This window comes from Bos mutus, chromosome X, assembly GCF_027580195.1.
Source record: "Bos mutus isolate GX-2022 chromosome X, NWIPB_WYAK_1.1, whole genome shotgun sequence".
Lineage (NCBI taxonomy): Eukaryota > Metazoa > Chordata > Mammalia > Artiodactyla > Bovidae > Bos > Bos mutus.
The window spans coordinates 78,537,820-78,561,126 of record NC_091646.1 but is presented as its reverse complement, the minus strand read 5'-3'; the positions used below and the strand labels follow the sequence as shown (position 1 = coordinate 78,561,126).

Sequence of the window (23,307 nt, the reverse complement as noted above, 5' to 3'; positions counted from 1 at the left end):
TAGGCCTCAGCAAGTAGATTTGGCTAGGCCACTAGTAACTTACAGAACAAGGTTAAGCCAACAAAAGTGTGGGTCAAGGCAAGGCCTGCACTCCAGGATTGCCTGTGGGAGCATTTCCTATGATCTTAAGTACACAGAGAGATAGAGGTTAAGGAAAAGGAAGCAGGTAGCCTAACAGCAAAGTGCAGAAGGAGCAGTCCTTAGCTCCTGGCACATTGTAGGAAAGAGTTTTAAAACTTGTCAGTTCATGAAATGACTGCCCTTTCCCTTCTTCTTTCCAGGCTCTGCATGTTCAAGAACTTTGCTCGCTTTCGCGTGGTGGTTTGTGGTGGAGATGGCAGCGTGAACTGGGTCTTATCTCTGATTGATGCCTTTGGATTACATGAACAGGTGAGTCCCTCGCTGATTTAGTTTAACCATCGCTAGAGAGACTAGGAATATGGAGCTACTTATCCCATGATGTCCCCGTCTTTACTCTTTTTGTCTATAAAAAGTATGTTTCCTACTGGTTTCACAGTCAACCTGACTGGTAGGAATATACCTGTACCATTTTGGGGTTTATCAATAGGAAGGAGAAAAGAAGAAATTAGCCAAAAAAATGAGCAATGCTCTATTCCCCAAGACCCAAGATGAAGATTTGAAGGGGAGGAGGGCAAGCAAAAAAGAAGTGGCATCAGGGAGCATTCAACACCCATTCCCTACCCTTCCTGAGGCCACTTATTTTATTCGCTGAATCTCAAGTGTAGCAGAATGTTCCTCTACCTCTACCTCACCTCGGTCTCCCTAAGCAGCCCCCTACTCTTCTGACTGTAGTAACTTTGTCTCTTTGAGGCACCTCATCTCCTTGGACCAGCCTAGATAAAAATTTGTGGCTATGTTTCTCTTTTAGAAGCATGACTACAAATATTGGCATATTCCAGCAACTTTTCCGCTTACTGAGTAGGTTCTGTATTGCCAAGAGTGACACCCAACTACTTAGGGAAAATTTCACTCAATTTCAAACATCTTCCTATATACTTCCTAAAATCACAAGTCCTTTATTGCCACTGACTTTGAGACAATATTCTTTCCCAAAAAGCACTCTCTGGGTCCTTTTATGGGTGGATCTTGGTAGGATTGTCTGAAAAGGTTGCCTGGTATTGTTCTTGCAGTGTCAGCTGGCAGTCATCCCTCTTGGAACTGGTAATGACCTGGCCCGTGTCCTCGGCTGGGGTGCATTCTGGAACAAAAACAAGTCACCTCTGAACATCCTCAACAGAGTAGAGCAAGCTGGTGTGAGGATTCTAGACAGGTGAGTGGCTGAAAGATCAGGTCACTGTGGCTCTTCGTCTCTTGCCAGTTGCTCTCAGTTATATTATCTCAATCAGGGATGTTCTAAACTCCTTCACAGAGCCTCATTGCTTTTCTGGCTCCAGTGCAAGGAAATTTGGGGGATCTTGTTTATTAAGAAAAAAGAATCTACTATGTATCCTTTAAACATCACTGAAGCCCCTCTTCAAACTTAAAAGATCCTAGAGCAGGAGCCCCCATTAGTAAATTTCAAGGATTCTTCCAACCTCCTTCAAATTGCATAGCTAATTATCTATGTAAGCATAGTTTTTCCTTGGGGAAATTTCCATCTTTCTATTCTAAGATTGTATAAAAAACTATTCTATAGTTCTATAGCTTCATCCAGTTCTCAAAGAAATTTAAAAAAGAGGATTTAATAAATAAATAATTGGCCTGGATTATTTGTGCCCTAGAAAAGAGAGAATATTGCCCTCCAATCTTCTGAGAAGAAAGATTTTCTATGAGGGGGCATACTGTTTGATTTATGGCTGCTAGTAAGACTATCCTTGGGAGCTTTTTCAAGGTACCAAGTTTGGCCCTAGCACAAATATTCTTATTCAGTAGGTCTTGGGTAGGGCCCTGGTATGTATATGTTACAAAAGCACCTCAAGTGATCTTGATAGTTATCACTGCTTGGGAAGTGCTGCTCTCTGAGAACCGTGTGGTAAAATTCCTTCCAACAAACTGGCCTTGAGAAGTCATGAGGCAGAGGACCCTCTTGGTCCTCTCACCTTGAGATCAAGTGACCTAAGATAACTTGGGCATCCCCTACAACACATCATAACTCACCACATAAATATTGTGACCTTTTTCATGACATATGAAGCACTGATGCCACCCTTTAATGAAACAGAGCCCTAAATATTTGTCTTTAAACTTCATCTCAGATGGAGTGTGATGATCCGTGAGACTCCCAGACAAACCCCATTGCTAAGAGGGCAAGTTGAAATGGACGTACCCCGATTTGAGGTAACTACTGCCTAGTTGTAATTCAAGCCAACATCTTTATTATGCATTGAAATAATAGGTAAAACCCAGAGAGAACCATTTGTATTATCCATGGGCTTGATGAAGATGAGATCAATGAGGATTAGGGACATTTCAATCAGCAGTTCTTTACCAAACAAAACTGTGTGAGGTGTTGGGGATATAATTCCATTGGAAAATATGGATTAACTATAGTGTGTGAGATACTGTTCTAGGAGTTGTTCTTATAGGCTAATTGGCAAAGAAGATTGACACAGTTCATGCTGTCATGGAGCCCATAGTCTATGTGCAGTGGTAGAAAAATAGTTTAATAAAATGGTAAGAGTGTTTGTATATAACGAAATAGAAGGGAATGGAAATACCCAGCAGGTGTACCTAACCCGGGGCTTCCCAGGTGGTGCTAGTGGTAAAAAAAAACCCACCTGCCAATGCAGGTAGGTGTAAGAGATGCAGGTTTGATCCCTGGGTCAGGAAGATCCCCTGGAGGAGGGCATGGCAACCCACTCCAGTATTCTTGCTTGAAGAATCCCATGGACAGAAGAGCCTGGTGGGCTGCAGTCCATAGTGTCGCAAAAAGTCAGACATGACTAAAGCGACTTAGCACACACGAAACTAACCCAGTCTGGGGAAAATCCGGGAAAACTGAGAAGGTCATTTCAGAAGCGATTCAAGGACCAGAGGGAGTTAATTCAGATAATAAGAAAAGAGGAGGCCTGTTTCAGACAGATGGAACAGTATATGTTACAAAGGAAAGACCATGAAATATTCACAGAACATAAATGCATTCATAATGGCTAAGGCATAGGGACCTTAGCCATAGTGGGTATATAGGGAAAGTAACCAAACATGAGGTTGGAAAGGTAATCAGGGGTCAGACCAGGAAGGACCTGGTAAACCATGGCAGGAAGTTTAAACTTTTTTTTAGTTGATTTAGGGCTCCCCTGGTGGCTCAGACAGTAAAGAATCTGCCTGCAATGCAGGGGACCCAGGTTCAGTCCCTGGGTCAGGAAGATCCCTTGGAGAAGGGAATGACAATCCACTCCAGTATTCTTGCCTGAAGAATTCCATGGACAGAGGAGCCTGGCAGGCTACAGTCCACAGGGTCACAAAGAGTTGGGCACAACTGAGCAACTAACACTTTCAACACGTAGTTGATTTAGGGCTTCCCTGGTGGCTCAGATGGTAAAGAATCTTCCTGCAATGCAGGAGACCTGGGTTCAATCCCTGGGTGGGGAAGACCCCCTGAAGGAGAGCATGGAAACCCACTCCAATATTCTTGCCTGGAGAATTTCAAGGATAGAAGAGTCTGGCAGGCTATAGTCCCTAGGATTGCAAAGAGTCAGACATGACTGAGGCAACTTAGCACACATGCACACAAAGTTTAAAGGTATTACAATATAATAGCTATATTTTGCTGTGCAATATATCTTTATTGCTTATTTTATGGATAGTAGTTTGTATCTCATATTCCTGCCTTGCTCTTCCCATCTTCCTTCTCCCCACTTGTAGCCACCAGATTTTTCTAAATATCTGAGTCTATTTCTGTTTTCTAGTATTAATCCTTTTGTATTATATTTTAGATTCTACATATAAGTGGTAACAGTATTTGTGTTTCTAGTTTTACTTATTTCACTATGAATAATACCCTCTAGGTCCATCTACATTTTTGAAAATAGCAGAATTTCATTCTTTCTATGACTGTTATATCCCATTTTGTGTGTACACACACACACATACCCCCAAATCTTCTTTATCCATTCATCTGTTGATAGATATTTAGGTTGCTTCCATATTTTGGTCATTGTAAATAATGCTGTTAAGAATATTGAGATACATGTATCTTTTCAAATAAGTGTTTTCATTTCTTCAGATATATTCCTAGGAATGGAATTTATAAATCATATGGTAGTTCTATTTTCAGTTTTTTCAGGAATTTTAATACTGTTTTCCATAGTGGCTGTACCAATTTATATTCCTACTGATGGTATAATTGGGTTCCCTTTTCTCAGCATCCTCACAAATGTTTACTATGTATTGTCTTTTTTATGATAGTCATTCTGACAGGTGTGAAGTGGTATCTCATTGTGGTTTTCATTTGCATTTCTCTAATGATTAGCAGTTTTGAGCATCTTTTTCATGAGCCTGTTGGCCATTTGTATATCTTCTTTGGAAAAACATTTATTCAGGTCTTCTGCTCATTTTACTTTAAATTTTTTATTTTGCACTGGGTGTAGTCCAAGCTTGACAGTTTCAGGTGAACAGCAAAGGGTCTCAGCCATACATATACATGTATCCATTCTTCTCCAAACTCTGCTACATAAGATTGAGCAGAGTTCCATGTGCTATACAATTGGTCCTTTTTGGTTATCCATTTTAAATATACCAGTGTGCACATGTCCATCCCAAACTCACTATCTCTTCCCCGCACCCTTCCTCCTGGCAGCCATGAACTTACTCTCTAAGTCTGTGAGTCTGTTTCTGTTTTGTAAGTAAGTTCATTTGTATCATTTCTTTTTAGATTCCATATATAAGGGATGTCATGTGATATTGCTCCTTCTCTGTCTGACTTACTTCACTCAGTATGACACTGTTAGGTCCATCCATGTTGCTGCAAATGGCATTATTTTGTTCTTCTTAATGGCTGGGTAATATTCCAAAATTGCACATATGTATCACATCTTCTTTATCCATTCCTCTGTCAATTGACATTCAAGTTGCTTCTATGTCTTGGCTATTGTAAACAGTGCTGCAATGAACATTGGGGTGCATGTATCCTTTTGGATCATGTTTTTCTCTGGATAAATGCCCAGGAGTGTGATTGTAGGGTTATATGGTAGCTCTGTTTTTAGTTTGCTTTTTTTTAAAGGAACTGCCATTCTGTTCTCCATAGTAGCTATACCAGTAAGAGGGTTCTCTTCTCTCCACACCCTCTCCAGCATTTATCATTTGTCGATTTTTTGATGATAGCAATTCTGGCTGGTGTGAGATATTATCTCATTGTAGTTTTGATTTGCATTTCCCCAGTAATTAATGATGTTGAATATCTTTTCATGTGCCTCTTCTCCATCTGTATGTCTTTTTTGGAGAAACATCTATTCTTCCCTTTTTTCTGATTGGGTTGTTTGTTTTGTTGCTGTTAGGTGTCATAAGCTGTTCAAAAATTTTGGAGACTAATCCCTTATCAGTCACATCATTTGCAAATATTTTCTCCCAATCTGTGGGTTGTCTTTTCATTTTGTTTATTGTTTCCTTTGCTGTGCAAAAGGTTCTGAGCTTTAGGTCCTGTTTGTTTATTTTTGCTTTTATTTCTATTATTCTGGGAGACCTTCTGCCCATTTTTGTAGGTTGTTTTTTTTTTTTTTTTTAATATTGAATTGTATGAGTTGTTATGCATTTTGGCTATAAACTCCTAATACTGGTCATATCATATATGAATATTTTCTTTCATTCAGTAGGTTGTCCTTTCAGTTTGTCAATGGTTTCCTTTGCTGTGCCAAAACCTTCAAGTTTAATTAGATCCCACTTGCTAATTTTGTTTTTGTTTCATCTTGGAGAAGGCAATGGCACCCCACTCCAGTACTGTTGCCTGGAAAATCCCATGAATGGAGGAGCCTGGTGGGCTATAGTCCATGGGGTCGCTAAGTCGGACACGACTGATCGACTTCACTTTCACTTTCCATTTTCATGCATTGGAGAAGGAAATGGCAACCCACTCCAGTGTTCTTGCCTGGAGAATCCCATGGATGGAGAAGCCTGGTAGGCTGCAGTCCATGGGGTTGCACAGAGTCGGACACAACTGAAGCGACTTAGCAGCAGCAGCAGACATATACAAAAAAATATTGCTACAACTTATGTAAAGTAGTATGCTGCTTATGTTCTCTTCTAGGTTTATAGATCTTTAATTAGTTTTGAGTTTCTTTTTTGTATGTGGTATGAGAAAATGTTCTAATTTTATTCTTTTGCATGTAACTGACCAGTGATCCCAGCACCATTTTTTGAAGAGATAGTATTTTCTTCATTGTATATTCTTGATTCATTTCTTATAGATTAATTGATCATAAATCTAAAGGTTTATTTCTGAGCTCTCTCTTCTGTTCCATTTATCTTTGTGTCTGTTTTTGTGCCAGTGCCATGCTGTTTGATTACTGTAGCTTTGTAATATAGTTTGAAGTCAAGTAGCATGATACTTCCCACTTTGTTCTTTTTTCTCAAGATGGCTTTGGCAATTTTGGTTCTTTTGTGGTTCCATATAAAATTTAGGATTATTCTAGTTCTGTGAAAGATATCCTGGATATTTGATAGAGATTGCATTAAATCTATAGATTACTTCAAGTACTATGGACATTTTAAACCATATTTACTTTTTCAACCCATGAACAAGAGATATATTCCCATTTCATTGTATCATCTTCAGTTTCTTTCATCAAGTTTTTATAGTTTTCAGAGTATAGGTCTTTCACCTCCTTGGTTAGGTTTACTCCTAGTTATTTTATTCTTCTTCAGTGCAATTTTAAACAGGATTATTTTTTCTTTCTTTCTTTTTCTGATAGCTCATCATTTGTGTAGAGGAAAGCAACAGATTTCTGTACATTTATCTTGTATCCTGCAACTTTACTGAATTCTTTTCTGGTTCTAATAGTGTTTTGTGGAAAATTTAGAGTTTCATATATATATATATATATATATATATATATATATAGTTTCTTGTCACCTGCAATTTGTGACAGTTTTACTGCTGCTGCTGCTGCTTAGTCGCTTCAGTCGTGTCCGACTCTGCGACCCCAGAGATGGAAGCCCACCAGGCTCCCCTGTCCCTGGGATTCTCCAGGCAAGAACACTGGAGTGGCTTGCCATTTCCTTCTCCAATGCATGAAAGTGAAAAGTGAAAGTGAAGTCACTCAGTCATGTCCGACTCTTAGCGACCCCATGGACTGCAGCCTACCAGGCTCCTCCGTCCATGGGATTTTCCAGGCAAGAGTACTGGAGTGGGGTGCCATAGCCTTCTCCAGACAGTTTTACTACTTCCCTTCTAATTTGGATGCCTTTTATTTCTTTTCATTTTCTGACTGCTATGGCTAGGACTTCCAATAGTATGTTAAACAAAAGTAGCAAGAATGAGTATCCATGTCTCATTCTTGATTTTAGAGGAAAGGCTTTCAGCTTTTTACCACTGAGTATGATGTTGCCTGTGGATTTGTCACAATGGTCTTAATTATGTTGAGATATATTCCCTCTATACCCACTGGGATAAGAGTTCTATCATGAATGGATTTTGAATTTTGTCAAATGCTTTTTCTGCATCTATTGAGATGGTCATGTGATTTTTTTCCTTCCTTTTGTTAATGTGATATATCACATTGATTAATTTGCAAATATTGAATCATCTTTTCATCCCTGGAATAAATCCAACTTAATTATGGTGTATGATTATGTTTATATGTGATTGGATTTGGTTTGCCAATATTTTGCTGAAGATTTTTACATCTATAGTCATCAAAGATATTGGTGTGTAATTTTGTGTGTGTGATGTCTTTGTCTGGTTTTGGTATCAGGGTAAAAGTGGCCTTGTACAACGAATTTGGAAGTGTTCATTTTTCTTCAATTTTTTGGAACAGTTTGAGAAGACTAGGTATTAGTTCTTCTCTGTATGTTTGGTAGGATCTCCTGTGAAGTCATACAATCATGGACTTTGGTTTGCTGGGAGATTATTTTATTACAAATTCAAATTTACTACTACTGATCAGTCTGTTCAGATTGTCTATTTCTTCCTTATTCAGTCTTGAAAGATGGTATATTTCTAGAAATGTGCTCATTCCTTCTAGGTTGTTCAATTTATTGGCATATAACTGTTCACGGTATTCTTTTTGAATCTCTGTGGTATTGGTTGTTATATCTCCTGTTTCATTTCTTATTTGGGTCCTCTCTCTTTTCTTCTTAGTGAGCCTCACTTGAAGGTTTATCATTTTTTCTTTTCAAATAACCAACACTTAGTTTCATTGCTTTTTTTTCTATTGGTTTCTTATGGGGGCCTGTATTTTATTTATTTTCTCTTGAACTTTATTTCCTGCCTTCTGATGACTTTGGGCTTCATTTGCTCTTTTTCTCTTTTAGGTGGTAGTATAAGTTGTTTACTTGGGATTTTTCTTGTTGCTTGAGGTAGGCCTGTATCCCTGTAAATTTCCCACTTAGAACTTCTTTGCTGTTTCCTACAAATTTTGGAAAGTTTTGTCTCCATTTTCATTTGTATCAAGATATTTTCTGATTTCCTCTTTGACTTCATCATTGTCCCATGAATTTTTTTTTTAGTAGCATGTTGTTTAGTCTTCACATGTTTGTGTTTTTCCATCTCTCTTCCTATAATTGATTTCTAGCTTCGTATTGTCATGGTCAGAAAAAATGCTTGATATAATTTCTATCCTCTCAAATTTGTTGAGGCTTGTTTGGTGGCCTATCATGTGATCTGTCCTGGAGAACATTCCATGTGCACTTGAAAATAATGTGTATTCTGCTGTTTGGTGATGGAATGAATGTCCTGTAGATATCTACTGATATTAAGTTCAACTGGTATAATATGTCATTTAAGACTATTTCCTTCTTGATTTTCTCTCTGGATGATATGTCTATTGACATAAGTGAGATATTAAAGTCCCCTACTATATTTGTATTATTGTCAACTTTTCCCTTCATGTTTGTTAATATTTGCTTTATATAGTTAGGTGTTCCTATATTTGGTGTGTATATGTTAAGGAGTGTTGTATCCTGATTGTATTTATCACTTTGTCATTATATAACACCCTTCATGTTTTAAAGACTGTTTTGTCCTATATGAATATTCCTATTCCCATTTTCTTGGTGTTTTCATTTACATGAATTATGTTTTTCCATCCTCTGGTTTTCATTCCATGTGTGTCTTTAACTCTGAAGTGAGTCTCTTGTAAGCAGCATATATATGGGTCTTATTTTGATCCAGTCAGCCACCCTAAGTTTTTCAATTGGAATATTTAGTCCATTGACCTTTAAAGTAATTAGTGACAGGTATGTATTTATTCAGAGAAGGCAATGGCACCCCACTCCAGTACTCTTGCCTGGAAAATCCCATGGACGGAGGAGCCTGGTGGGCTACAGTCCATGGGGTCGCTAAGAGTCAGGCATGACTGAGCGACTTCACTTTCACTTTTCACTTTCATGCATTGGAGAAGGAAATGACAACCCACTCCAGTGATCTTGACTGGAGAATCCCAGGGACAGGGGAGCCTGGTGGGCTGCCGTCTATGGGGTCATATAGAATCAGACACGACTGAAGCGACTTAGCAGCAGCAGCAGCAATGTATTTATTGCCAATTTGTTAATTATATTTTACTTGTGTTTGTATTCATCCATTCTTCTTCTTTTAGTTTCTTCCCTTGTTTGATGGTTTTCCTTATTGGTATACTTATATTCTGTTCACTGTAGTTTTATGTTTCAGTTGTAGGTTTTTAATTTGTGGTTATCAATGGGTTTCTATATGTTGACCTACTTTTTTAAAACTTTTAGTCCTTTAAGTTCAAACATATTCTAAAATATCTACTTTTTTACTCCTCTCCCCCACATTTTGTTTTTGATATCATATTTTACATCTCTATGTTTATCCCTTCAGTTTATTGTAGTTATAATTGATTTTACTTTTTTTTTCAATCTTTGTACTAGCTTATTTAGGTGGTTGATTCTCAGCCTTTACTATATATTTGCCTTTACTAATGTAAATGTAAGTCTACCCTGGTGGCTCAATGGTAAAGAATCTGCCTCCAATGAGGAGACATGGGTTTGAGCCCTGTGTCCAGAAACTCTGCTGGAGAAGGAAATGGCAACCAATTCCAGTATTCTTGCCTGGACAGAGGAGCCTAGCAGGTTACAGTCCCTGAGTCACAAAGAGCTGGACATGACTTAGTGACTAAACAACAGCAAATGTAAATGTAGCCTTTTCAATTAGAGAAGACCCTTTAATATTTCTTTTAGGATAGGTTTTTATTGCTCAGTGTTTTTAGTTTTTGCTTATCTGGGAAGTTCTTTTATCTCTCCTCCAATTACCATTTAGGTAATCTTGCTGGGTAGAGTATCCTAGGTTGCAGGTTTTTCCCTTTTAGCACTTTATATACAGCGTGCCCTTCCTTCTGCCCTGCAAGTTTTCTGCAGAGAAATCAGCTGATAGCCTTATGAAGGTTCTTCATAAGATTCTTATGATTCTTTTGATTTTTCTTGCTGCATTTAGAATTCTTTATCTTAAACTTTTGCTGTTTTAATTACTTTTTTGGTGTGGGTTTGTTGGGATTCATCTTGTTTAGAACGCTCTAAGCTTCATGTACATGGATATTGGTTTCCTTCTTCACATTTAAGAAGTTTTCAGCCATAACTTCATTGAATACATTTTCAACAACCCCCCTCACTCTGCTTCTGAGACCCCTATAGTGCAGATGTTAGTATGCTTTAATATCATCCTAAATATCGCTAAACTGTTATCTTTTTTTTTAATTTTCTTTTTGCTGTTCTGATTGTGTCCTTTCTGTTTTTCTGTCTTCCAGATAACTTATGCATTCTTCTGTATCACCTAGGCTCCTGTTAATGCCTTCTAGCATGTTTTTCATTTCATCTTTAAAAAATTCTTATTTCTGTGTTAAAATTCTCAGTGTTCATCTATTCTTTTCCCTAATTCAGTTAGCCTATCTATTACTAATGCTTTGAATTCTTTATCTAGCAAATCATGTATTTCTGTTTCATTAGTTGCTTTTTCAGGGGTTTTCTCCTGTTTTTTCAATGAAACAAATCCCTCTGTCTTCTCATTTTTGCTGTATGTATTCTATGAAATTAGATGAAACAATTACCTTTTTCAAGCCTTGAAGGGGTGTTCTTGTCTATGGGCATCCCCATACACTTTGCCTGTGCCCAAGGACTTTAGTGTGAGAGCTACATCTGACTTGAGCACAAGTCATGTCTTTCCCCAGAGCGTGCTAGCAGCTATCATCTTGTTAGGAGGTAATGCTGGAGATAGAGCAACAAGAGCCAGAGTCAGGTGTGAAGCAGGGCTTCTCCTTCCTTCATTGCCAACACTACCCTCTTAGAGTGGGGGCAGGTCCCAAATTGCTGGAGCAGAAGCCCTGAGGGTCAAGTCTAAGATAGCTCTACTCCTTCTAAGTGTATTCTTTCCCTCCCAGCACCAGCACACTTCCTCAGAGGGGAATAGAACTAGAGCAAGAGGGGCTGGAGAGGGCACTTGGCATGGGCCTGGGCACAGACTGTGGTGTTCCTAGTTTTACTCAGAATTCTGGAATACTTCTGATGTGGTGCCTCCATAAACTCCAGTTTGAGGCCCCTGCCTCATTCAGATGCCATTCAGGATCTGGGCTGGCATAGTCCCTCACATCTGAGCACTCCCCTCAGCCATTCTCACCCTAGTGTAGAACTACTATTGTGAAGCAAATGGGATAAAATGGGTTCTTGGCTCAGGCTGGCCATGGGCCAGAGGTTGTGAGAAACTGGCCAGAGTCCTATTCAGTTTCAATCTGTTTCTTCTGCCTTGTTTCAGGAGAAAGCACATGTGTGTGTGATCACTAGCAAAAAAAAAAGATTTCTTTGGTTTGTTTGCTGTACAATATATCCAAGTTGTTTATTTTTTCTACATATAACTTGCTTATATTTTATAAATATATATTTATTTTGTATTTCTAAATCTGACACCCCTTTCTCACCCCTCCCTGTTCCCTCTGCACTTGTAACCACTAGTTTGTTCTCTACGCCTGTGAGTCTGTTTTTATTCTTTAAGTATACATTTGTTTTATTTTTCATATCCTATATATAAGTGATAAAATATTCTTTTTTTTTCTCACTGACATATTTCATTAAGCATAATACCTCCAAGGTCTATTCACATTGTTATAAATGGCAGGATTCCATTTTGAAGGGGAGCTGAGTAGTATTCCAGTAGTATTGTATGTATAAACTACATTTGTATCCATTCATCTGTTGATGGGCACTCAAGTTGCTTCCATATCTTGGCTATTATAAATAGTGCTGCTATGAACATTGAGGTCCATTAATCTTTTCAAATTACTGTTTTCATTTTCTGCAAATACACACCTAGCACTGAAATTGCCGGATCATATCATAGTTCTATTTTTAGTTTTTTGAAGAAACTCCATACAGTTTCCCATAATGAATGGAAACAGTGTAAAACCCCACCAGTAGTGTATGAAGGTTTCCATTTCTCCACATCCTATCCAACATTTGTTATTTGTAGACTTTTTGATAATAGCCATTCTGACAGGTGTGAGGTGATATCTCATTGTTGTTTTGCATTTCTATAATAATTACTGACATTGATCATCTTTTCATGTGCCTATTAGCCATATAGTCTTCTTTGGAAAAATGTCTATTGAAGTCTTCTGCCCATTTGTTGATTGGGTTGTTTCTTTTTGTGGTATTGAGTTGTATGAGCTGTTTGTGTATTTTAGGTATTAACCCCTTGTCAGCCACATCACTTGGAAATATTTTCTCCCCTTTCATAGGTTGTATTTTCATTTTATTGATAATTTCCCTTGCTGTGCAAAAGCTTTTAAGTTTAAATAGGTCCCATTACTTTATTTTTGCATTTATTTCCTTTGATTTAGGAGACTGACCAAAAATATTGTTACAGTTTTGCAAAGAACGTTCTGCCTATGTTCTCTTCTAGGACTTTTATGGTGTCATGTCTTACATTTAGGTCTTTGAACCACTTCGAGTATATTTGTGTATATGGTCTGAGGGAATGTTCTAATCTCGTTGTTTTACATGTGGTTGTCCAGTTTTCCCAATACCACTTGCTAAAGAGACTGTCTTTTCTCCACTGTATATTCTTGCCTCCTTTCTCATAAATTAATTGACAATAGATGTGTGGGTTCATTTCGGGTTCTCTATTCTGCTCCACTGATCTATGTATCTGTTTTTGTGCTAGTACCATGCTGTTTGATTACTGTAGTTTTGCAGTATATTCTGAAGTCTGGGGGGTTATAGCTCAACTTTGTTCTTTTTCTCAAGATGGCTACAGCAATTTGGGGTCTTTTGTAGTTACATATGGATTTTTATTTGTTCTGGTTCTGTGAAAAATGTCATGGGTGTTTTGATAGATGTAGTCAGTCATGTCTGACTCATTGCAACCCTATGGAATGTAGCCCACCAGGCTCCCCTGTCCGTGGGATTCTCCAGGCAAGAATACTGGAGTGGGTTGTCATGCCCTTCTCCAGGGAATCTTCCCAACCCAGGAATTGATCCTGGGTCCCCTGCATTGCAGGCAGACTCTTTGCCATTAAATCTGCAGATTGCTTTGGGTAGTATGGCCATCTTAAAAATATTTATTCTTCTAATCCAAGGGTATAAGGTATCTTTCCATTTCTTTAAACTGTCTTCAATTCCCTTAATCAATGTTTTTTCAGGTTTTAGATTATAGGCCTTTCACCTCCTTCGTTAAGTTTATTCTTAGTATTTTATTCTTCTGGTTGTGATTTCAAACAGGATGATTTTTTACTTTCTGTTTCTAAAATTTCCTTGTTAGTGTATAGAAATGCAATATATTTTATATAGTAGTCTTATATCCTACAACCTTATTGAATTCATTTATTAGCCCCAATATTTGGGGGCAGAGACTTGAGAATTCCCTATATAAATATAGTGTCATCCCTATATAAATATAGTGTCATCTGCAAATAGTGACAGTTTTACCTCTTCCCTTCTAATTTGGATGCTTTTTATTTCTTTTACTTCTCTGATTACTGTGGCTAGAACTTCCATTACTATGTTAAACAGAAGTAGTAAGACTGGGCATCCTTGTCCTGTTCCAGAATATAGTGAGAAGTTTTTCAGCTTTTCATTGCTGAGTATGATGTTGGTTATGAGTTTATCAATATGGCCTTAATTATGTTGAGATATGTTTCCTCTATACATACTATATGAGAATTTTTATCATGAATGTCAGTTCAGTTCAGTTCAGTCGCTCAGTCACGTCCGACTCTTTGTGACCCCATGAACCGCAGCACGCCAGGCCTCCCTGTCCATCACCAACTCCCAGAGTCCACTCAAACCCATGTCCATTGAGTCGGTGATACCATCCAACCATCTCATCCTCTGTTGTCTCCTTCTCCTCCTGCCCTTAATCTTTCCCAGCATCAGGGTCTTTTCCAATGAGTCAGCTCTTTGCATCAGGTGGCCAAAGTATTTGAGTTTCAGCTTCAACATCAGTCCCTCCAACGAACACCCAGGACTGATCTCCTTTAGGATAGACTGGTTGGATTTCCTTGCAGTCCAAGGGACTCTCAAGAGTCTTCTCCAACACCATAGTTCAAAAGCATCAATTCTTCTGTGCTCAGCTTTCTTTATAGTCCAACTCTCACATCCATACATGACCACTGGAAAAACCATAGCCTTGACTAGACGGACCTTTGTTGGCAAAGTAACGTCTCTGCTTTTTAATATGCTGTCTAGGTTGGTCATAACTTTCCTTCCAAGGAGTAAGCATCTTTTAATTTCATGGCTGCAATCACCATTTGCAGTGATTTTGGAGCCCAGAAAAATAAAGTCAGTCACTGTTTCCACTGTTTCCCCATCTATTTGTCATGAAGTGATGAATGGATGTTGAAATTTTTCAAATGCTTTTTCTGCATCTATTGAGATGATCATGTGACTTTTTTATCCTTCCTTTTGTTAATGTTGTGTATCAGGGGTCCCCACTCCCTGAGTCATGGACTGCTACTAGTCCATGGCCTGTTAGGAACCAGGCTGCAGAGCAGGAGGTGAGTGGCAGGTGAGCAAGCAAAGCTTCCTCTGCTGCATCCTATTTTTCCCCATTGCTCGCATTACTACCTGAACCATCCCCCACCCCTCCACACTACCTGCAGGTCTGGAAAAATTGTCTTCTGTGAAACTGATCACTGGTGCCAAAAAGTTTGGGGATTACTATTGTATATCACATTTATTGATTTGCAAATGTTAGTCCACCCTTTTGATCCTGGAATAAATCCAACTTGATCATGATGTATGATCCTTTTTATATATTGTTGGATTCAGTTTACTAATATTTTGTTGAGGATTTTTGCCTCTATATTCATCAAAGATATTGGCCTATACACTATGGAGAACAGTATGGAGCTTCCTCAAAAAACTAAAAATAGAGCTACCATATGACCCTGCAATCACACTCCTGGGCATTTGTCCAGAGAAAAACATGATCCAAAAGGATACATGCACCCTAATGTTCATTGCAGCACTGTTTACAATAGCCAAGACATAGAAGCAACTGAAAAGTCAATCGACAGAGGAATGGATAAAGAAGATGTGGTACATATATGCAATTTTAGAATATTACTCAACCATTGAAAAGAATAAAATAATGCCATTTGCAGCAACATGGATGGACCTAGACATTGTCAAACTGAGTGAAGTCAGTCAGACAGAGAAGGAGAAATATCATATGACATCCCTTATATATGGAATCTAAAAAGAAATTATACAAATGAACTTACTTACAAAACAGAAACAGACTCACAGCCTTAAAGAGTGAGTTTATGGTTGCCAGGAGGAAGGATGAGGGGAAGGGATAGTTAGGGAGTTTGGGATGGACATATCCACACTGGTATATTTAAAATGGATAACCAACAAGGACCTAGTGGAACTCTGCTCAGTCTTATGTGGCAGAATTTGGAGAATGGATATATGTATATGTATGGCTGAGATCCTTTGCTGTTCACCTGAAACTATCACAACATTGTTTGTTAGTCAGCTATACCCCAATACAAAATAAAAATCTTTTTAAAAATGTATATATTGGCCTATAATTTTCTCTTTTTTTGTAGTGGTTGTTTTTTGTTTTTGTTTTTTTGTCATATTTTGGTATCAGGATAAGGGTGGCCTTGTAGAATAAATTTGGGAGTACTCCTTCCTCTTCAAGTTTTAGAACAATTTGACAGGGATAGTTATTAACTCTTGTATATATCTTTGAAAAATGCAGAGACATTACTCTGCTGACAAAGGTCCATCTAGTCAAAGCTATGGTTTTTCCAGCAGTCATGTACGGACATGACAGTTGGACCATAAAGAAGGCTGCACGCCAAAGAATTGATGCTTTTGAATTGAGGTGTTGGAGAAGACTTGAGAGTCCCTTGTACTGCAAGAAGATCAAACCAGTCAATCCTAAAGAAAATCAACCCTGAATATTTATTGGAAGGACTGATGCTGAAGCTCCAATACTTTAGCCACCTGATGCAAAGAGCCAACTCATTGAAAAAGACCCTCATGCTGGGAAAGATGGAAGGCAGGAGAAAAGGGGGACAACAGAGGATGAGATGGTTGGATGGCATCACCGACTCAATGGATATGAGTTTGAGCAAGCTCTGGGAGATGGTGAAGGACTGGGAAGCCTGGCATGCTACAGTCCATGGGGTTGCAAAGAGTCAGATATGACTGCGCGACTGAACAGCAACAAATATCTTTGTTAGAATTCTTTTCTGAAATCATCTGATCCTAGACTGTTCTTAGCTGGAAATTTTTATTATAAATTGAATTTTACTTGTAGTGATTACTCTGTTCAAATTGTTTCTTCTTGAATCAGTCTTACCAGGCTGTATTTTTCTAGAAATTTGTTCATTTCTTCTAGGTTGTCCAATTTGTTGGCATATAACATAGTATTCTCTTATGATTTTTTACATTTTTGTGGTATTAGCTGTTTTGTCTCCTCTTTCATTTTTATTTTATTTGGGTCTTCACTCTTTTTTCTTGGTGACCCTGGTGAAAAGTTTATCAATTTTATCATTTCAAAGAACCAGTTCTTGGTTTCATTGATCTTTTCTATTGTTTTTTATTTTTTTAATTCATTTATTTTAATTTGAGGCTAATTACAATATTGTGGTGGTTTTTGCCATACATTGACATGAAACTGCCACAGGTGTACGTGTGTCTCTTATTTTATTTATTTCTTCTCTGATCTTTATTTTTTTTCTTCCTTCTACTGTCTTTGGGTTTTATTCTTTTTCTAATGCTTTTAGGTGATAAGATGTTTTATGCAAGATTTTTCTTGTTTCTTGAGAAAGGCCTGTATTGGCACTAACTTCTCTATTAGAACTGCTTTTGTTGCATCTGATAGATTTTGGAAAATTGTGTTTCCATTTGCATTTGTCTTGAGGGACTTTCTGATTTCCTCTTTGATTTCATCCTGTCCCAATGGTTTTTAGTAGTGTGTTGTGTAGCCTGCATGTGTTTGTTCTTTTACCATTTTTCTTTTTGTAGTTGATTTCTAGTTTCATACTGTTTTGGTCATAAAAAAAAAATACTTGATATAATTTCTATCTTAAATTTGTTGAGACTTGTTCTGTGGCCCAGCATGTGATCTGTCCTGGAGGACATTCCATAAGCACTTGAGAAGAATGTATATTCTGTTATTTGGGGATGGAATGTCTTGTAAGACATCTATTAAGTCCAACTAGTCTATTGTGTCATTTAAGTTCACTGTTTTCTTATTATCTGTCTAGATGATATGTCTATAGATATCAGGGGAGTGTTAAAGTCCTCTACTAATATTGTATCATTGTCAAATTCTCCCTTTATGTCTGCTAGTATTTGCTTTATATATTTAGGGGCTCCTGTGTTAGGTACATGTATGTTAACAAGAGTAATAGCTTCTTTATATATTGATCCCTTTGTGATTATATAATGCACTCGTCTTTTTTTTTTTTTCTAATTTTATTTTTAAACTTTACATAATTGTATTAGTTTTGCCAAATATCAAAATGAATCCACCACAGATATACATGTGTTCCCCATCCCGAACCCTCCTCCCTCCTCCCTCCCCATACCATCCCTCTGGGCCGTCCCAGTGCACCAGCCCCAAGCATCCAGCATCGTGCATCGAACCTGGACTGGCAACTCGTTTCCTACATGATATTTTACATGTTTCATTGCCATTCTCCCAAATCTTCCCACCCTCTCCCTCTCCCACAGAGTCCATAAGACTGTTCTATACATCAGTGTCTCTTTTGCTGTCTCATTACACAGGGTTGTTGTTACCATCTTTCTAAATGCCATATATATGCGTTAGTATACTGTATTTATGTTTTTCCTTGTGGCTTACTTCACTCTGTATAATAGGCTCCAGTTTCATCCACCTCATTAGGACTGATTCAAATGTATTCTTTTTAATGGCTGAGTAATACTCCATTGTGTATATGTACCACAGCTTTCTTATCCATTCATCTGCTGATGGACATCTAGGTTGCTTCCATGTCTTGGCTATTATAAACAGTGCTGCGATGAACATTGGGGTACACGTGTCTCTTTCCCTTCTGGTTTCCTCAATGTGTATGCCCAGCAGTGGGGTTGCTGGATCATAAGGCAGTTCTATTTCCAGTTTTTTAAGGAATCTCCACACTGTTCTCCATAGTGGCACTTGTCTTTTGTTATAGCCTTCATTTTAAAGTTTTTTTGTCCTATACGAATACTGCTACCCTCACTTTCTTGTCATTAACGATTTCATGAAGTATCTTTTTCCATTCCTTCACTTTCATTCTGTATGTCTTTGGCCCTGAAGAGCTTCCCTTAAGCTCTTAGGCAGCATGTTAAAGGGTCTTGTTTTTTAATCCAATCAGTCACCCTTTGTCTTTTGGAATATTTAGTCTATTGACATTTAAAGTCATTTAAAGTAATTATTGATTGGTATGTACTTACTGGGCTTCCCAGGTAGCTCAGCTGTAAAGAATCTGCCTGCAATACAAGAGCTGCAGGAGCCACAGTTTCAATCCCTGTCTTGGGAAGATCCCCTGGAGGAGGGCATGGCAACCCATTCCAGTATTCTTGCCTGGAAAATCCTATGGACAGAGGAGCCTGGCTACAGTCCACGGGGTCACAAAGAATCGAACATGACTGAAGCACCTTAGTACAGCACAGCACCTGTACTTATTGTCATTCTATTACTTGTTTTCCAATTGTTTTTATAGTTCTCTGTTTATTTCTTCTGTTTCTCCCACTGTGGTTTAATGATTTTCTTTAGTAGTATGCTTAGGTTCCTTTCTTTTTGGTTTTTGTATGTCTTTTGCAGGTTTCTGATTTGTGGTTAACGTGGGGTTCAAATATGTTGACTCATAATTATATCTATGTGATTTTAACTGATAGTCATTTAAGTTTAAACACATTCTAAAACATCTACATTTTAATTCCCTTCCCCAACATTTTGTATTTTTTAAAATCATATTTTGCATCTTTACATTTTTTCCTTCACTGTTTATTGTCTTTATAGTTGATTTTACAATTTTTCCTTCTTCGGGGGATCTTCCTGACCCAGGGTTCTAACTCATGTCTCCTGAGTTGGCAGGCGTATTCTTTACCACTGAGCTACCAAGGAAGCCCTTTTAATCTATGTGCTTGCTTATTTAGGTTATCTTAAATCCTTTCCTATTTTGGAGTTTGCCTTTCCTATAGATTCTTACTTCTTTTTCATTTGGAGTAGGACATTTCTTTTAGAGTAGGTTTAGTATTGCTCATTTATTTTGGTTTTTGCTAGTTTGAAGAGGTCTTTATCTCTCCTAAATAATAATCTTGCTGGGCAGAGTATCCTAGGTAGCAGGTTTTTCCTTTTCAGTATTTTGAATATTTCTTATCATACCCCTCTGGCCTGCAATATTTCTCTAAAGAAATCAGCTGATAGCCTTATGGGGGTTCACTTGTAACTGACTCTTAATTTTTCTCTTGCTGCCATTAGAATTTGTTTTGACATTTTAATTATATGTCTTGGTGTGGATCTGCTTGTGTTCATCTTATTTGGGAACTTCCATGCTTCTTATACCTGGATATCTGTTTCTTTTTTCAGGCTTGGGAAGTTTTCAGCCATAATTTCATTTAATACATTTTCAACCCCCTTCTCTCTCTCTTTTCCCCTTCTGCAATGCCTATAATGTGAAAAAGTCATATATATATGGACTACATATCAGGCAAGCAAGTTTTCATGGGCTCCTTCCAAGCAGAGTCCAGGCTTCCCTGCAGCCCTCCTATTAGTCCCACTGACGCTCCAACCAGCCAAGGGGGCTCATCTTCCCTTTGCTGAACCCCAAGGATGGAATGCCTGCTATAAATAGCTCCCTATCTCCATATACAAAAATCCACATATAAAAGTTCCTTTTAAGTGTCTGCTCTTGCCCCTCCCAGCACTGACATCCTCACCCAAGTAGAACAGTGCTAGAGCAAGAGGGGCTAGTGTGGGTATTCAGCAGGGGTGGAGGCATGGGCTGTGGTGGTCTGGCTGCCATCAGAGATCTTGTCTGCCTCTGATGCTTCAACTTTGCAACTGCCAGTAGTCGATGCCCCTCCCTGCTCAGATGCCACTTAAGGTTTTATCCACCATAGTATCTTTTTTATTTATTTACTTTATTTACAATATTTCAGGTGTACAGCAAAGTTTTATACACACACACATTCTATTTTCAGATTCTTCTCCATTGTAGGTAGTTACACCATAGCAATATTAAAAAGCAGAGACATTACTTCGCCAACAAAGGTCCATCTAGTCAAGGCTATGGTTTTTCCAGTGGTCATGTATGGATGTGAGAGTTGGACTGTGAAGAAAGCTGAGCACCGAAGAATTGATGCTTTTGAACTGTGGTGTTGGAGAAGACTCTTGAGAGTCCCTTGGACTGCAAGAAGATCCAACCAGTCCATCCTGGGGGAGATTAGTCCTGGGTGTTCATTGGAAGGACTGATGCTGAAGCTGAAACTCCAATACTTTGGCCACCTCATGCGAAGAGTTGACTCATTGGAAAAGACTCTGATGCTGGGAGGGATTGGGGGCAGGAGGAGAAGGGGATGACAGAAGATGAGATGGCTAGATGGCATCACTTACTCGATGGACGTGAGTCTGAGTGAACTCTGGGAGTTGGTGATGGACAGGGAGGCCTGGCGTGCTGCGGTTCATGGGGTCACAAAGAGTCGGACACGACTGAGCAACTGAACTGAACTGACACCATAGCATCTTACTGCAAAGTTTTTTCCTTGTTGTGGCAGCCCTTAGTCCTGTGTGGAGCTGCTAATGGTGCTGGAGCATTTGCTTGGCTCAGGCTGGGGCACACACCAGAGTGGTCAGAGGAAACAAGTCAGCCCTGGGTGGTTTCAACCCACCATTTCTGCACTGCTTAGGGAGCTAGTAAGTGTTCATGGGCTCCTTCCAAGCAGAGTCCAGGCTTCCCTGTAGCCCTCCTATTAGTCCCACTGACCCTCCAACCAGCCAAGGGGGCTTGTCTCCCCTTTGCTGAACCCAGGGGATGGAATGCCTGATATGTAGCTCTCACTGCTCACTCCCCAGGGAGGGCATGTACCCATTGTAGTCTCCCTTTTTCTACACATCCCCTCCTAGGGACACATCCCATCATGATCAATTCTCTTCCTTCCTATGTGATTCTGTGTGGATCTTTCTTATAGCCTTGGTTATATGGGAGTCTTTTTGCCAGTCTCCTGTTAGTTTTCAGTGATAATTGTTCCACATGTAGATGTATTTTTGATATATTCATGGGGGAAGCTGAGTTCCATATCCCCCTACTCTTCCTTCTTAATTTGAATCCCTCTGAGTCTAGGTTTCTTACAGCGTTCCTATTAGTCCCACTGGTTTTCTAACCCGCTTAGGGGACCTGTCTTCCTGGTGTCAAACTCCAGGGATGTGGCGCCCAATATGTGGCTTGAACTGCTCACTCCCCAGGGAGGCTCTCTGCCTTTGTAATGCTCTTCATCTTCTGTGCCCCCCACCAAGGGCACAGGTCCCAACATGATTGCTACTCCTCCATTCCTACTGGATTCTGTATGGCTCTTTATTATAGCCTTGGTTGTACAAAAGTCTTTCTGCCAGTCTCCAATTCGTTTTCAGTGATACTTTCTCCACATTTAGACGTATTTTTTGTGTTCATGGGGGAAGTGAGTTCCATATCCTCCTAATCTGTCTTGATCTCTCCCCCAGGAAATTTGAACTTTTATCCTAAGAACAGTAAGAATTATAGAAGAACATTTTATTTTATTATGAAATTTTCAAACATATAGGAAATTTTGAATGGTAGATTCTACCATTAATATTTCACTATACTTTATCTCATATCTATCCATCTGTCTATTCTGCTATCTAATAGAAAGGTGTTAAGCAGAATATTTCCGTGGTATATGGAGAAACAATTGAAGGAATAAAGCATAGAGGCAAGGAAAAAAGATAGGCAGTGCTAAAATTGTATAGGCAAAAGATAATGGTGATTTGGGCTGCTGAAGTGGTAATAGGGCATATTTAAAACATATTCAAGTGATAGAATCATCAGATCTTGGTATATATCTCAATACAGAGGGTGATAGAGAAGAGTGAGTATAAGTTATAGTTAGGAGTGCAGACTCAAGAACCAGACTACCTGGAATCAAATCCTGGCTCTACCATTTAACAGCTCTCCTTTTCCTATGCCTCAGTTTTCTGTTCTGTGAAATGGGATAATAATCCTTATTTCATGCTGCTGCTAAGTCGCTTCAGTCATGTCCAACTCTGTGTGACCCCATAGACAGGAGCCCACCAGGCTCCCCCATCCCTGGGATTCTCTAGGCAAGAATACTGGAGTGGGTTGCCATTTCCTTCTCCAATGCATGAAAGTGAAAAGTGAAAGTGAAGTCGCTCAGTCATGTCCGACTCTTCGAGACCCCATGGACTGCAGCCTACCAGGCTCCTCCGTCCATGGGATTTTCCAGGCAAGAGTACTGGAGTGGGGTGCCATTGCCTTCTCCGCCTTATTTCATAGGACTGTTATAAAGGTTACCTGAAAATACACACACACACACACACACACACACATATATGTATCTTAGAACAGAGCCTGGCACATAGCAAGTTCTATATAAGTGAATGCTGTTATTATTTTTCCCTGGAGAAAGAAATGGCAACCCACTCTAGTATTCTTGCCTGGAAGATTCCATGGGCAGAGGATCCTGGTGGGC

The 23,307-nt window shown here is 38.9% G+C and overlaps 1 protein-coding gene across 1 annotated transcript in view; it reads left to right on the top strand.

Moving 5' to 3' along the window:
- Positions 1 to 23,307, top strand: part of DGKK (diacylglycerol kinase kappa) — a 175,701-nt gene that overhangs the window by 122,446 nt on the left and 29,948 nt on the right. Inside the window, exons 10-12 of the mRNA XM_070365432.1 lie at positions 282 to 390; positions 1,152 to 1,291; positions 2,217 to 2,298. Coding sequence (XP_070221533.1) covers positions 282 to 390; positions 1,152 to 1,291; positions 2,217 to 2,298 — 331 coding nt within the window. The remainder of the gene's footprint in view (positions 1 to 281; positions 391 to 1,151; positions 1,292 to 2,216; positions 2,299 to 23,307) is intronic.